Here is a 14,904-nt window from a genome sequence, read left to right as displayed (position 1 = left end):
CGTTTTTTTTTTTTTTTTGTGGTTATGCGGGCCTCTCACTGTTGTGGCCTCTCCCGTTGCGGAGCACAGGCTCCGGATGTGCAGGCTTAGCGGCCATGGCTCACAGGCCCAGCCGCTCCGTGGCATGTGGGATCTTCCCGGACCGGGGCATGAACCCGTGTCCCCTGCATCGGCAGGCGGACTCTCAACCATTGCGCCACCAGGGAAGCCCTCCTCTCACCTTTTAGTTCTGTGGCCTCCAGCAGTTTCTTCCACAAACTGATGACCTCATTCATTCGAGCTGCCACCTCGTCCTTGGCATAGTGGTTGACGTCAATCAGCTTTTGCCCGGCTTTCTCCAGGGCGTCAATGCGGCTCTGGTTTGCCGAGAGCTCAGCCTCAAAAGCCTGATGTTTCTGTACTTTCCCTTGCAGGTTGGATGGGTCCTGCCAAGGAAAGGAAGAAGGGGGTTCTATCTTGAACCTAAGGACATCAAGTTATGCTGCATTACCCTCACACTTAGCTTTATAGGGGGACCTATAAAACGACCAGCTTACATTAAACAGTGTATATTTTGAAATTTCCGATTTCTTTGTTTAGCTACAATTTATCTGTGAGTGCTGTGTTTAGCTTACTAACCAAGTGCTACATGGCAATGCTAACAGGACATTACTTTATAAGCTTCGTCCGTGGCGGTTTTCATCTTCTCATTGACCCAACTCTTGAGCTCATCAGAGTCACGGAAAAACTGCTGCAAGTGGAAGGAATCAGCCAGCTGGGCCCGGCGATACATGGCTCTCTCGTGAAGGGCGTTGCGGCGGCTCAACAGCTGGAAGGCAAGGCTCGCTGTGAATCTCCAGCTCTTACCCCCCCCGCAGATCAGCCTCAGAAGGGCCACCCACGGACAGAAAGGAGGTGTGTAAAGAGGCTGCACACCTACCGCATCTCGGCGAGTAGCCACATCTTCCATCGCATAGTGGTTGTTCTGAATTAGCTTGGTGGCAAACTCGTCTAAGGCCTAGGAAGAAGAATAAGGTTCTTCACTGGTGAGCGACTCTTCCACCGCTTGGACCCCAGAGGAAAGTGCAGAACAGGGCACGGAATGCTCTAGACCTGAACACAGGTCAAGGTTTTCATTCTGAGGTTGCTATGACAACCTTTATCCCTCAACCGCTGAGTTTTTGCTTGATGTTCTTAGAGGGCACAGAGTTACGCTAGCTTCACTCAGGACTGGACACATTAGCTGCAGCTAACGTCACAGCAGGAACTGATGGAGTCAGATATGGGTCAACAGCCTTTCAATTCCTACTTCTAAGGTCTGTGTTCAATGGGAAAATATCTCTTACATTAATTCTTAATTACTTTTAGAGGAAGGTAATCTCAACTTGGAGGTTTACATCAAGAAAATGACTTCATTCTAGAAGTCGTGCTGTGTCTCCAACAAGGTGGTCAATCATCACCATGAGACTTTAAGCACCCGGAGCCTTCACTGAACCTGCTCAGGAACCGTTTGGAACAAGACGAGACCTCTGCTGACTCTCATGATCATTTGAAGGCACTGACAGCAAGGAGGGGTCTTACTGTAATCTTCTCCTCCTGGGCACTGAGGGATTTCTCGAAGTCCTCGTGCTTCTTGAGAAGCGCTTCCACGCTATCCAAGGAATCTCCCAGGTCTTCATTCAACAGGAACGCCTTACAAGAGGAAACAAAGTGTTGAGATAATGTCTGATTCCTTTCACCTCCTAAGGCTGGAAAGCAAAGGCTGTTCTGGCAGAAGGACAAAAAGAAGGAAAGAAGTTCTATGGCTATTACACCTTCAAATCTCCCCCAGAAAGCCAGAAGCCTCTTCAGATTCCCTTAAAACTAATCCAACAAGAGCATGAAATCCTTACTTCACATTCCACTGAAACTTTTTTCCAATAGCTTCTGTTGCTTCTATTAGATTTAAATTACGTATAATGCTATGTTCTAAAGAAACAAAATCTCTTTAACAAAACACTTCACGCCATCACACTCCCCTGAAAAACTGGGGCCTTTTCTGAGGGCCTTTCAATCTCGGCAGCAAGGACCGTGCTGGCAGAGCCCACAGAAGCTGGCAACCCCTCCACCTGACGCAGAACCGAACGAGTGGTGATCCCCGCACAGAATGCGCTAACTGAGCAGCAGACGGCGCAGGCAGCCAGTTCCCATCCCCAATCACCTCCTGTTTGCTCATCCAGTTGTCCACCTGCTCAGTGTCGCGGTAGAAGAGCTGCAGGTCCATGCACTGCTCATACTGCTGCCGCCGCAGCTCCCACAGCTCCAGCAGCGCGGCCCGCTCCTCGGAGAGGATGGTCAGCTGGGAGGGAGAGGGGGCAGGTGGAGGGAACCTCAGTGCCCACGGCCGCTGGGCAGACACAGAGGCTGCCCTGGCATTTCCAACCCTCTGCCAACCTTCAGGCCTCTGTTCCGATTTAAATAAGGGAAGGAGAACATTTCCTTGCACGTGTCAGGCAAATCACAAGAAACCACAGATCCTGAGCGGCTTGCTGAAAGTTTATGTTAAACCTAAGAGGGGTGACCCTGCTCCAATGAATCTAGAATTTATTTACTGCCACATTATCACAAATAATATTAGGCAAAAATGGCAAATAAACCCCTAGGTAGAAGAAAAAGGGCATCTATGTAAAAGTGAGGCGGCATAAATGGAGTAGGGGCTCTTAGGTGAGAGATGTCAATTGAGTGGGTACTCTCCAGAATATGCTGACTAGACCCAGGAATGCCCTAGGCTTAATTTTTAGGCTCTAAAGTTAATGACAATAAAGTTTGTCTTTGAAATGTCTCTTCTTGGTCTCTATAATATTAAAAATATATATCGTTATCTAATGTTCCTCAAGCATCTTCATAAAGATACTTTGAAACTCTGGAATTATACACACACACAAATAATACAAATTTGTTTCCCCTTGGCTCCAACTACTAATGCAGGACTCAGCTCCCTGCAAAGCCCCCTTTAAGTAGGAAATGTGTTGCATGCATCCCAAACAAATGGAACTTTCTCTCCCTGATCAATCACCACACATCTTTTTAAATCTCTGGAGCTGCTGCTTCCAGGCGGAATCTCTTGTGTAAGTTTTCTCACACACCAGGGTGAATGCGACGCCTGGATATTTAAGGCTGGATAATAGTTTTCGGAGACTTAGTAAAAGTCTCTTTCTCCTCTCTTACCTTCTCCCTCACTTCATCTGAGGCGTAATGACCGGCAGCAAGCAGGGCCTGTCCAGACTCGTCGGCAGATTTAAAGCTATCTTCATGAGCATCAATTTCACCCTAACGGGGTGGGGGGGGGGAAAGGACAATTTATGCCCAGCATCTTGTAAAAGAAGAGGAAGTTACTGAATTTCACATAATCATTACAAATCAGGAATATCACATCTCGAATGAGGAAAAAAATCAAAGATAAGGCCAGGTTTCCGAATAACAGCCTAGGTCATCGAACAGGAGAGCATCATTTATTAAGAAGTCTGTTTCCTACTGGCTTTTTGTGCCACCTGTCAAACTGTCAAGTTTCCACACATCTATAGGGTCTGAGCTCTCTGTCTTCTGTTCCATTGGTCTATTTCGGGTCTTTCTTGTGCCAGGTGGATTTCTTTTTTTTAACATTTAAAAAAATTAATTTATTTTTGGCTGTGTTGGGTCTTCGTTGCTATGCACAGTCTTCTCATTACGGTGGCTCTTCTTATTGCAGAGCACGGGCTCTAGGCGCGCGGGCTTCAGTAGTTGTGGCTCATGGGCTCTAGAGCGCAGGCTCAGTAGTTGTGGCACACGGGCTTAGTAGCTCCACAGCATGTGGGATCTTCCCGGACCAGAGCTCGAACCCGTGTCCCCTGCATTGGCAGGGGGATTCTTTTTTTTTTAAATAAACATATTTTATTTTATTTTTGCTGCATTGGGTCTTCGTTGCTGCACGTGGGCTTTTCTCTGGTTGTGGCGAGCGGGGGCTACTCTTCGTTGTGGTGTGCAGGCTTCTCATTGCGATGACTTCTCTTGTTGGGAGCATGGGCTCTAGGTGTGTGGGCTTCAGTAGTTGTGGCACACGGGCTCAGTAGTTGTGGCTTGTGGGCTCTAGAGCGCAGGCTCAGTAGCTGTGGTGCACGGGCTTAGTTGCTGTGCAGCATATGGGATCTTCCCGGATCAGGGCTCGAACCAGTGTCCCCTGCATTGGCAGGCGGATTCTTAATCACTGTGCCACCAGGGAAATCCTGCCAGATGGATCTGTTTATGATTTTATAATACCTGGTAGGGTGAGTCCCTCCCCTGTTCTTCACAATTATCTCAGCTGTTTTTGGTTTTTTTTTCTTCCAAATTAATTTTAAAATCATCTTGTCGGGCTTCCCCGGTGGCGCAGTGGTTGAGAATCCGCCTGCCAATGCAGGGGACATGGGCTTGATCCCTGGTCCGGGAAGATCCCACATGCCGTGGAGCAACTAAGCTCGTGTGCCACAACTACTGAGCCTGTGCTCTAGGGCCCGTGAGCCACAACTACTGAGCCCACGTGCCACGACTACTGAAGCCCGTGCGCCTAGAGCCTGTGCTCCACAATGAGAGAAGCCACTGCAATGAGAAGCCCGCGCACCGCAACAAAGAGTAGCCCCCGTTTGCCGCAACTAGAGAAAAGCCTGTGCGCAGCAACGAAGACCCAACACAGCCAAAAATAAATTAATTAATTAATTAAATTTTAAAAAAAATCATCTTGTCTCATTCCAGAAATAAAGGCCTTTGCCTGGAATTGCACTGAATGTATAAATCTTGGGGAGAATTTGTACCTTTATAAGAGATCATTCCATCCCTGCCCATCCCTTTATTCAGTGTTTCTTTCCTTCCATCGAAACTTTACAGCTTTCTCCACAGATGTCTTACACAACTTTTGTCAGATTTATTCCCAAGTATCTTATATTTTCCGATGCAATTATAAGTAGGATTTTTAAAAATTACGCTTCTAACTGCTGCTAGTGCAGAGGGGGCATATCTGACTGTTGTATATTAATTTTTTATATCTAGCACCTCTCAGAAGACCTATAGTAATAATAATTTTAAAAACCTTGTTTAACAGTGTTTTCCAGAATTTCTTAGCCATAGAAACCCCTCCTTCTTAAGGTAGAGCCTATTAAGATCTCATAAAACTAGTTTCCCATGGACGCTCTCTGGGGAAATAGCAAATCATGAAACTTAAATTCACTCAAACCAACTATGAAATTCAGCATTTAAACAAAGACATTGCTTAAGGTGGCACAGGACACATGTGCAAAACAGTAGCACCTCCACCTTGCCAGAGCTTGGCCCTTTGCTTTTACGAACCGTAGTTATTCTCCTGACATGTAACTCCCATAACCATCTATTAGAAGAAGGTAAAGCAAGTCTCCAAAGGCAGAACCAGCCACAATCGCTATGGCGAGAGCCACCTATGAGCAAGGTTTCAGCCACTTCCGGCTATAGGTGACAGAGCTACAGTGATGCCCTGTTAAGCTCATGGCCTTACTTTTGGAAGACCGTGGAGACCTTACCTTGTGCTCCTGATGCCTATCCAGCAGGGCTTCGGCCCCAGCCACATCGTTGGCAAGTTCATCTGCATTGATGAGGGCTTTCATCTCAGTGACCCAGCTGGTAAGGTCTCTGAAGTCGGCAAGGAAGCGCTGAAGCCTGGGAAACGAAAGGTCAGTGAGGAGAGGTCTCGAGGGGAGGCCCCAGATGGAAGATGCCGCCCTAGAGCTCTGAATTCATGTCCTCGGATGTCTTAACGAACCATACAAACTCTAGCCCTCGGAAACATGGGACTCTTTCAATCTAGACTGTAAAGGAAAGCAGAAGAAGGCTGAAATCAAGCCTTTAAAATTTAGGTTCTGTCCATCACTATAATTCCCCAAGCTTGTCCCTTATTTTCAACTTCCTTGTCACTCCCCAGTTCAACCCTTAGTTATTAGTAAGAAGCATTCTCTCCCTTTCGATCCTTGATTTACTCAATTTTAACAGAGTATTTCACACGATGCTCACGTTGCTAAAGAGACTATTTCCATTTCTATTGGTTCTAACACAGTGATATGGGACGGAAAAAAGATATGTATAAAGTTATAAATATTGTGTGTGTATATGCAAACACTACAAAGTTTCCAATCTCCAAATATAACACAGAAATATATTAATATACAATATAAAAATACATAACAAATACAGTAAGAAAAAGTCATCTGCCTTTTCTTACTAGAGGAAAGCTGTCAAGCGATACAGAAGGTTTCTCAGCAGAGAGAACTGACCGTCAACTCTGCCTTCCTATCGCCTCTAAAAAAAACGCCCCCTGGTACGGGCTGCGGGGCCCTGGAGGAGCATTTCTACCTGTAGGAATCGTTGAGACGTGCGTGTCTCTCTGCGGCCAGGGTGCGGATCTGCTCCCAGTTGGTGATCAGCTCCTCTCGCTTCACTTGGATCTGGGTGGCGCTCAGAGGGTGGGACTGCTGCAGGCGGTCGGCCTCGGCGCACAGGGCTTTGACCTGCAGACACACTCTGTCAGGGTTGCTCTCCTGACCGGGCTAACTCACTTATAGAGTCAGCTGCCTTCAAAACCCACCTTGTCCTCCAACGCAGCGAGATCTCTCTCCAAACCCTCGTGTTTCCGAAGCAGAGCCTGGACGCTGGCCAGGTCCCGGCCAAAATCATCAGAGGCCATTAACTGTTCCTTCTCCTTAATCCAGCTGATGGTCTCGTCCACATCCCTACAGCACAGAGGCACCTGTTAATCCACAGTTACGACGTCCACCTGGGACTGGGATGCCACGCGGGGCCAAGACCCAGTCAGCCCCACATCTTCCTAGCCTCGCCCTGGGCCTCACCACGCCCCACGGGAGACCCCTTCCCGCAAGCCCCTCAGCTCAGTACCTGTTAAACCGCTGAACCTCGGCTGCCCCGAACAGCTTCCCCTGTCTCTGGAGGGCCAGTCCCTTCAGCCGCTGCCAGGCTGCGTTCACCTCATCCTGCTTCGTCTTGATGAGCTCCTCCTCGGGGTGCTGCTCCTGAGCCAGGAAGGGCAGAGACTGCGCTCAGACCAGCACCTCTGGCCCCACCAACTGCGCGCCTGGCCTTGGCTCCCTGAGGCGGCCGCCTCAGCAAACCTTAATGTTCTAAAGAAACACTGGCTTTTTGTGTGCAATGAAGGGAAGCTCATTCAAAAAGAGCTTCCAAAAAAAAAAAAGAGCTTCCATTTCTTGCTCTATAAAAAGGCGAGAGCCATTCTCTGTGTCCTGGAGCTGTGGGGCGAGTCTCTCTCTGTGCATCAGCACCAAACCCCCTGCTTAGTTAAGGCCCTTCAGCTGCACCTCTGTGGCGGCCTTGTCAACGCCACCGCTCGCCCCAGCCGCTCCAAAGTTCAGTTTCAAACGTCACAAGGCTATTAATAAGCATTCCTGCCCAGACACATGGTTTTCCAGGTCTGTTCCTGACTTCAGACTGGAGATATTCCTTTCAAAGTAGTTTTCCCCACTAACCACATTCTGTCTTGTTTAAATAAAAATAACATGTAAAGTAATAAGGTGAAGCACTTCCGGGTTGCGGGATCCACCTGTGAGATCTCGGGCTTGGCCTGCCTGCTCTCCTCAGCACAACCCTGGGACGGCCCAGGATTCCGGGGACAGCTCACTCGCCACTTGGAAGGGTGAGATTACATCTGAGGAATGCTGGCTCTGGATCCAAAAGGGAACAAGTACCGGTGCCGAAGGATCTACATACATAAAATGTGTACGCCGCCCCCCAAATCAAGTTTTCCCTAAAGCAGAAACTCCCGAATTCATCCTACTCGATGTCTCCGGAGCCCTGTGGTAGCAGGTGAGAATAAAGCGGCAGTGATAGGACCGCACATGCATGCAACTGGGAGGGGCTGCCCCACTCCCCTCTTAATGGCTCCTGAGCTCCCGGTGGAGAGCCATTCATCACAGGGCTCCCCAGGCTCCCGGGAGCCCAGGGAAGCTCCGACTCAAAAAGGAAGGGAAGAGCAATCAGGCAGTGGTGGACGTCTGCCAACCCTACGAAGCTTTCACCACCACACCCTAGTCTGAGAAACCCCGACACCCAGCTTCAGCAGCCCAATAAAAGCTTCAGCCCTACCTGAAAGTGGGTGAAGGAAACAGATCAAAGGAACTCTGCCCTTCCTGCCCACGGCCACAAGTTAGAACGCATTTTCCAATTTAGGAGTGATCAGTATTGCCACCTTACTTAGACCTAAACAGAACTCTTAGACATGCTTACCAAAACCTGCTCACTCAGAAATCAGGGACCCAATCAAAACTTCTCTTCTGGAAAAGTTAATGTAATGACGGTACATTACGTTAATGTTCAAGTAAAGGAAGTTAATGTGACGATGCTGTGAGAAGCACAGCACTTCCCTATTTACCTGAATGAGCTTGGCGGCAAACTGGTTCACTTCATTAACTCTTTCTTCGTGGGCAGCCATGTCTGTTTGAAACTCTTCAAATTTCTTCTGTAAAACCTCCACATGCTCCAGGTCCTGGCCCAGCTCCTCAGAGGTCACAATTGCCTCCTATTCAGGGACCACAACAGAGCCAGAGTCACCAAAAAACACTTGGGAACAATGGCTTCCAGAACCCCATCACAAAATGGGCCCCGGTAGGGGCCGCGGCAGCTTCGGCAGACGCAGTTTTTTCTGTGTGCTGTACTGCCGCTCTGCCGGCTCTCAGCTGCAGACATGGAGGGGTCTCGTCCCCTTCTTTCCTCAAGGCCTCCCCAGCACACCTTCCTTCTCAAACGTACCTTGTCGTTGATCCAGTCCATCACGTCCTCACATTCTCGTAAGAACTGCACCAGCTTCTGGGCCTGCAGTAGCTTGATTCCTTTCTCCCGCATCTTCTCCAGAAGTAATTCCCATTGGCGGTGCAGCTCCATCAAACGAGTCTGGAGGTTAAAGAGCCCAACCCCACAGATTACAACCTTTTCTGTGGGATCTGGCTCCTCCACAGAGTTCCAACAAGTTAGAAACCTCATAGAGCTCTGAACAAGTCTTTTTAAAAAGACAGATGATCTCTACACTGAGGGGAAATTGTAAAGTTAAACAAGAAGAGGAAAATGCACACACTTCACAGTGGTTTGGTAGGTCTTAAAGTACAAAATAACTGACCTTTCGCAGGAAGATGTATTCTAGTTTATGCCAAGTTATTTTGTAACTATCAGTTATTATAGATAGCACATTATTTGGTAAGTACTTAGGTAATGTTTTCAGTTATATTAACTGTTAAATTATTACAGTGGGATTTCTAGGTCATAAGACTACCGGGGAAGGAAAGATGAGGTGTGATCATGCAACCGCAGCAGGAATCACTTCAGTGTGTGTTCTGAGTTCACGGAGGTAGAGGGGAGAAAACAAGATGTCCCATAGGCATCATACGTGTAAAGAAATAACTATGAGGCACAAGTAAAGAGGAAAACCTTAGTATAAAAGTAAAAAGATGGGGTCCTGAAACACAATCAGCTATCAAAGAGGATCCCTGGCAGAAGCTGTTTTGGTGCTTCGTGAAAAGATGCAGCTTGTGGTACATACAGTACATCCCAAGTGAGGTTTACGTCAAGCTGCGCCCAGGTGGCAGCCACAGGCCCAAACAGTCACTTCCCAGCATTTTGGGTTCTCATGGCACAGTCCTAGTAAGGACTTGTCAGGAACTAGAGGGATTATCATCAATTCAAGCTTAGGTGATGCAGTCGGGCATTCTAACCCAATCTCTAGGTGTTGATTATGCCCACCCAAGATACTGGGAGTTTCTGTATAACACAGACAGAAACAAGTGACACAAACACAAACACTACCAGGAGAGAAACCTGGGATCCACCCATCGTTGAGATGCCACTCCCCGCAAACTGAGAAGCTGAAAGCCACGGGATAGTCAACGTGGGTGGATTCTCTTAGGAGCAAGTACTGGTGGTTCATTTGAAAGGAGAAAGCACTGGGAGGAAAATAAAGGCTCACACAATTCACTTCCACCACTACAATCACTTCCATCGCTGATGGTTCAAACCGGACTCCACCACTGAGAAGGAAGTGAAAGGCATTCCCAGGCAAGGGGGAAAAGGCAACCAACAGCAAGTCAATACTCCACCTACTCGGATGTGGGAGCCAATGTGGGTGGCGGTCACTATGGGGCGCCACGCTGTCCGGTACGGTGTGAAAGTCTAAACCGGTGACAGACAGGTTATCCAGGACACAAACAGTCTTCACAGCCCACCCACCTTCCTCTATGTTAATGCTGCCTGCCTAACTAAGCTACTGCGTTACTGGGCCAGGTCAGTAACAAGACGGGGCGGCCGTGGGGCCTGGGGGCATGGACGCAGGGATTAAAGGAGAACACTTTGCTTTTTTTTTTTTTTTTTTTAATTTTTTGGCTGTACCGTGCTGCATATGGGATCTTGGTTCCCCAACCAGGGATCGAACCTGCGCCCCCTGCAGTGAAAGTGTGGAGTCTTAACCACTGGACTGCCAGGGAAGTCCCCGCTTTGCTCAAATTAAAATGAGGCCACAGAAGCCTCAAGAAAATCCTCACCTACAAGTCAGCTGTCAGTCTCTCACAAATCTCATTTCCATACCCTCGAGGGAAGAGCCAGGGCCAGGACTGTTCCAGGACTGGAACAACTTTCCCACTCCCAGTATGTCTCCTCTTGTCAATACTGCAGTTTTGACAGAGGCCAGTTTCACAAGCTTGCTGGTGTCTGAGAGCGTGAGTGGGCAGGGAGGCAGGTGCGCTTAGGGAACGCGTGGACAGCGGGCAGGGTGGAGGAGAATCCTGGCTGGCTCAGGCAAAGTTCTCAACAGGGGCCTGAGCAAGCAGCAGCAGCTTTCAGAGAAAGCAGTTGGGGGAAAAGAAAGCTGATAGGAATGAAACTCGGGCTGGGAAAATAAAGTGAATAACTGTAACTAAAGAAAGGAGTAGATTGAAACACTGGTTCTGTCACCTATTAGCTGTGGGAACCTGAGCAAGTTGCTCAAAATTCTCTGAGCCTCAGCTTCTACCCTTCTATACTATGGCTACCTTGCAAGCTTCTTGTGAAGATTAGAGAGAACGTATGTAAAAGTCCTAGCAAAGTGTTCGCACTTAAATAGCTATTAACAGCTTCTCAACAAATAGTAGCTAACAGTAGTTTCAAAAATTTTTTTTGGATAAATTTATTTATTTTTGGCTGTGCTGGGTCTTTGTTGCTGCGCGCGGGCTTTCTCTAGTTGCGGCGAGCGGGGGCTACTGTTCGTTGTGGTGTGCAGGCTTCTCACTGCAGTGGCTTCTCGTTGCGAAGCACAGGCCCTAGAGCACGTGGGCTTCAGCAGTTGTGGCACATGGGCTCAGTAGTTGTGGCTCACGGGCTGTAGAGTGCAGGCTCAGTAGTTGTGGCACATGGGCTTAGTTGCTCTGTGGCATGTGGGATCTTCCTGGACCAGGGCTTAGAACCCGTGTCCCCTGCACTGGCAGGTGGATTCTTAACCACTGTGCCACCAGGTAAGTCCCTCAAATGTTGCTTTAATAAGATCTCTAAACAGGGAAGAGGGGAATGAAGAGAGCTTTGGGTCTCCCTCCCCCACATTAATTACTAAAGACAAACACTTGATCTATTTCTCATATTTCCCCGTCTGTAACCTGGTTAAACTAATACAGAGCAGCTGAATCAGCAAATCGGCACTCTGGCTGATTTCATTTACAGTAAGACTATATACAAAAGAGTGGGGAAATGAGCAGATGCATCTTTGTACTTTCTTGGCCGCGCCACGCAGCATGCAGGATCTTAGTTCCCCAACCAGGGATCAAACCCATGCCCCCTGCAGTGGAAGCACAAAGTCTTAACCACCGGACCGCCAGGGAAGTCCCACGTCTTTGTATTTAATTGCAGAGACACGCATCATGTTGCCTGCATGGGTTGAATGTAGTAATTAAATAGTTGGCATATAGCATTTAGAATTTACGTTTATTGCCTGTTTACAATCATTACTAGTAATAGTTTATTATTAATAATAAGCTTAAGGCTAATTGCAAGTCTTCAGTATAAGACTGCAGAGTATATTAGAGCAAAAGAGACACAGTAAGTATTTACTAGACCAGAACCTAAGGGAATGAAATCCCTGTGGATGTTCCCCTGTACATCTCAGGGAACAGCAGAGGATGAGACATTTCTAGCTGTGGCTTTCATCTTAGTCTTTGGGACTGCCTCGACAGGTCAAGGACTGAAAAGGTTGGTCCCTCAATGGAACGAGACTTTGGATGACAAAGGACAAAACACAAAGACAGATAAGAAGGAAATCAAAGATAGATGAGAGCATCCAGCTATGAGAGACTACGCATGCGCACTTCATCCTAAGAGGCTTGTTTGCCCTTAATACCTTGGTATTGGAAATGTGAAACAAAACACAGAAAGACCAATTATTGCCCCAGCCTCGACAAATGGCACCCAAACAAGCCAGACCAAGTCTGAGGACTCCTGCTTCAAAGTAAGCTACATCGCCACGGTCACCGACCAACAGGTACCACACGTCATTCCTCACAGCTGGACCTTTAACAGGCTTGCTGACCAGACCTCAGTAAATCCCTCCTGGGGCAAGGCACCAAGATCCAGAAAGCAAGCTTTCCGACAGAGAACTTTATAGTGTCTGTGATTAATCTTATTTATCTTTGTGTCCTAATCCCTAAATTCACCAATTTCACTAATATGCTCTCCCATCCAATTACCATCTGAAAATGTTAAAAGTTTAATATATGCAGTCTTCTTTAAAGTCTAATTGCATCCTAATTTGTTCTACAAAAAGAACATTAATTTCCTCACTGAGTGCACAAACGCTTGTTTATAGACCTACTGAATCATCATATTACAAAAGCAGGAGTTGGTAACTCCATCAGGATACTTCACAAATTCCTATCTTTTTAGGAAGTCTATCTTTTTAGGAACCCAAATTTACATGTAAGCATGAATCCACATTCCTCTACCAGAGAGGAAGGCCATCCACACCAGGCACGGCTCTTACTCACCCTGATGGTTTCAGATGCAAAGTGCCCTTCTGAGATCATGAGGTTGCCAGTTTCATCCAGCTTCACAATGGCTCCCGAGTTGGCCTGCACCTCAGCTTCAAAGGCTTGATGCTTCTGCAGCTTGCCCTGTCGGTGGACCATGAAATGAGCCATACGTGCTCCTCGGCATGCGTCATTCTGCGCCCAGCTCCCTATTATTCCTCCCCTCCTGCATCCCACTCCCTCTCTCTATGGACGCCTCACTCAGCCTCCCAACCATCCCCCTACCGGTTCAATTACTCAAATGCTCTGCCTGCATCCATACTTGCCCTCTGAAAGCTTGGCCATTGAGGACCACAGCTTTGCAGACAGCAAAAGATGCTACAAAATACCGTAATTTTCTTGTGTATCAGGAAATGAGCCTTTATGGACATCCAATCCCTTTTAGAAATACAGAACCATACTGAGAGCCTGCTTAGCATGTAGTGTTTATCTTTGACGAATCCATTCACATTCATTCATGATATGACTTTTTTTAGCTTGCTTTAGAAACCATACTCTTTGATTGATTTGATCCATTCCATTTCTTAATACCTCCCTTTCTCATATGCTGAGCTGGGCAGGGCCTGCACCTAAACCAGCATTCATCATTTTCTCTTCTCAGATGACTGTGGCATAGTAAAAAACCATGGGTACAACCACTGTTTCACTTGCTAAAAAAAAGTCTTTCACCAAAATCAACAAGAAGAAAGGCTTTTTTTTTTAAACAGCTATACAAATTTTCACCAGCAACAACACTGTTAGCATACCTTTCTCAAAAACACATATTCCAAGAGATCAAACCAGACCCTCCCTGAAAAATGATGAAGGATCACCAATGGCTGTAAGGCAGCGGGTTGAGAACCATCGGCTTAAAGCATCCGCAAAAGATAAATTAAAACCTGCAGGATTCCACATTCATGCTCACTAATACAACCACTAAGGGCTTTTCAGAATAGTGAGTTAGTCCTTCCTTATGTCTGATCTACATTCAATCTCTCAAGGTCATAATTAGCTCTGTATAAATTCGGGGCAAAGACATTTGAGCTCTAGAGTTTTGGGAGGCACCTCAGACACACCTGCAGGTTGGTTGGGTCTTTATAGTTCTCATCAGATGCAATCTGCAGTTTCTCCTGAATCCATTTCTCCAGCTCCTCAGCATCTCTTTGGAAAAACTGGAATCGGTACGAATCTTCAAGCTTCTGGCGCCTAAGCGTCGAAAGCTCCTTGAAGCGGTGGTATCTGTCCAGGACCTGCTGCCTCCTCTCCTGGATGTCCTCTGCTGTCTCCAGCACTTTGACCCCGCTTGGGTCCATTTTCTAAAAAGACAAAGTCCTGAAGTAAGCACATGACACCAAAATAGACTTAATGGCATTAGCCTCTTGGAAGGAAATAAAGAATTATGAGAGCCCGAGCAGACAAATGAATTGAAAGTGGTCCCTTCTCAGGAGCTAAGAGTGAAGCCCAGGCCCCATTCCCTCAAAAAAAATGGCTGCCCAAGTGGGCCCCTCAGAGGATGCCTCACCAACACTGCAATGAGACCAGGCGAGAAATGTGAAGGGGAGAACTATGGTTTACACTGTCAATTCTACAGAGCCTTGAGAATTCAAAGGAAACACCAACTTTGGAGCTCAAAGAATTACTGAGAAATCCATTCAACAGTCCTTTCATCTGGTCTGTGCATTTCATGGTGTGGAGATTAGAAAACATTTACTCTTTTTTTTTTTTTTTTTTTTTTTGCGGTACGCGGGCCTCTCACTGTTGTGGCCTCTCCCGTTGCGGAGCACAGGCTCCGGACGCGCAGGCTCAGCAGCCATGGCTCACGGGCCCAGCCGCTCCGCGGCACGTGGGATCTTCCCGGACTGGGGCACGA

At 47.4% G+C, this 14,904-nt stretch overlaps 1 protein-coding gene across 3 annotated transcripts in view; it reads right to left on the bottom strand.

The window, feature by feature from the left end:
* SPTAN1 (spectrin alpha, non-erythrocytic 1) overlaps nt 1-14,364 on the bottom strand; it is a 56,337-nt gene extending 41,973 nt beyond the window's left edge. For all 3 annotated transcript variants that reach the window (XM_024762515.1, XM_024762516.1, XM_024762517.1), the window contains exons 1-14: nt 14,111-14,364; nt 13,014-13,139; nt 8,773-8,913; nt 8,396-8,542; nt 6,889-7,022; nt 6,581-6,725; nt 6,349-6,503; nt 5,523-5,658; nt 3,187-3,288; nt 2,180-2,317; nt 1,561-1,671; nt 920-997; nt 653-808; nt 221-425 (exon numbers count right to left, since the gene is read on the bottom strand). In XM_024762515.1, coding sequence (XP_024618283.1) covers nt 221-425; nt 653-808; nt 920-997; nt 1,561-1,671; nt 2,180-2,317; nt 3,187-3,288; nt 5,523-5,658; nt 6,349-6,503; nt 6,581-6,725; nt 6,889-7,022; nt 8,396-8,542; nt 8,773-8,913; nt 13,014-13,139; nt 14,111-14,347 — 2,011 coding nt within the window. In that variant the 5' untranslated portion in view covers nt 14,348-14,364. The remainder of the gene's footprint in view (nt 1-220; nt 426-652; nt 809-919; nt 998-1,560; nt 1,672-2,179; nt 2,318-3,186; nt 3,289-5,522; nt 5,659-6,348; nt 6,504-6,580; nt 6,726-6,888; nt 7,023-8,395; nt 8,543-8,772; nt 8,914-13,013; nt 13,140-14,110) is intronic.
* Nucleotides 14,365-14,904: the final 540 nt, after the last annotated feature.

Source organism: Neophocaena asiaeorientalis, unplaced genomic scaffold, assembly GCF_003031525.2.
Source record: "Neophocaena asiaeorientalis asiaeorientalis breed wild unplaced genomic scaffold, Neophocaena_asiaeorientalis_V1.1 scaffold78, whole genome shotgun sequence".
Lineage (NCBI taxonomy): Eukaryota > Metazoa > Chordata > Mammalia > Artiodactyla > Phocoenidae > Neophocaena > Neophocaena asiaeorientalis.
Note: the sequence above shows the minus strand (reverse complement) of the source record. Positions and strands in the feature narration are given on the sequence as shown.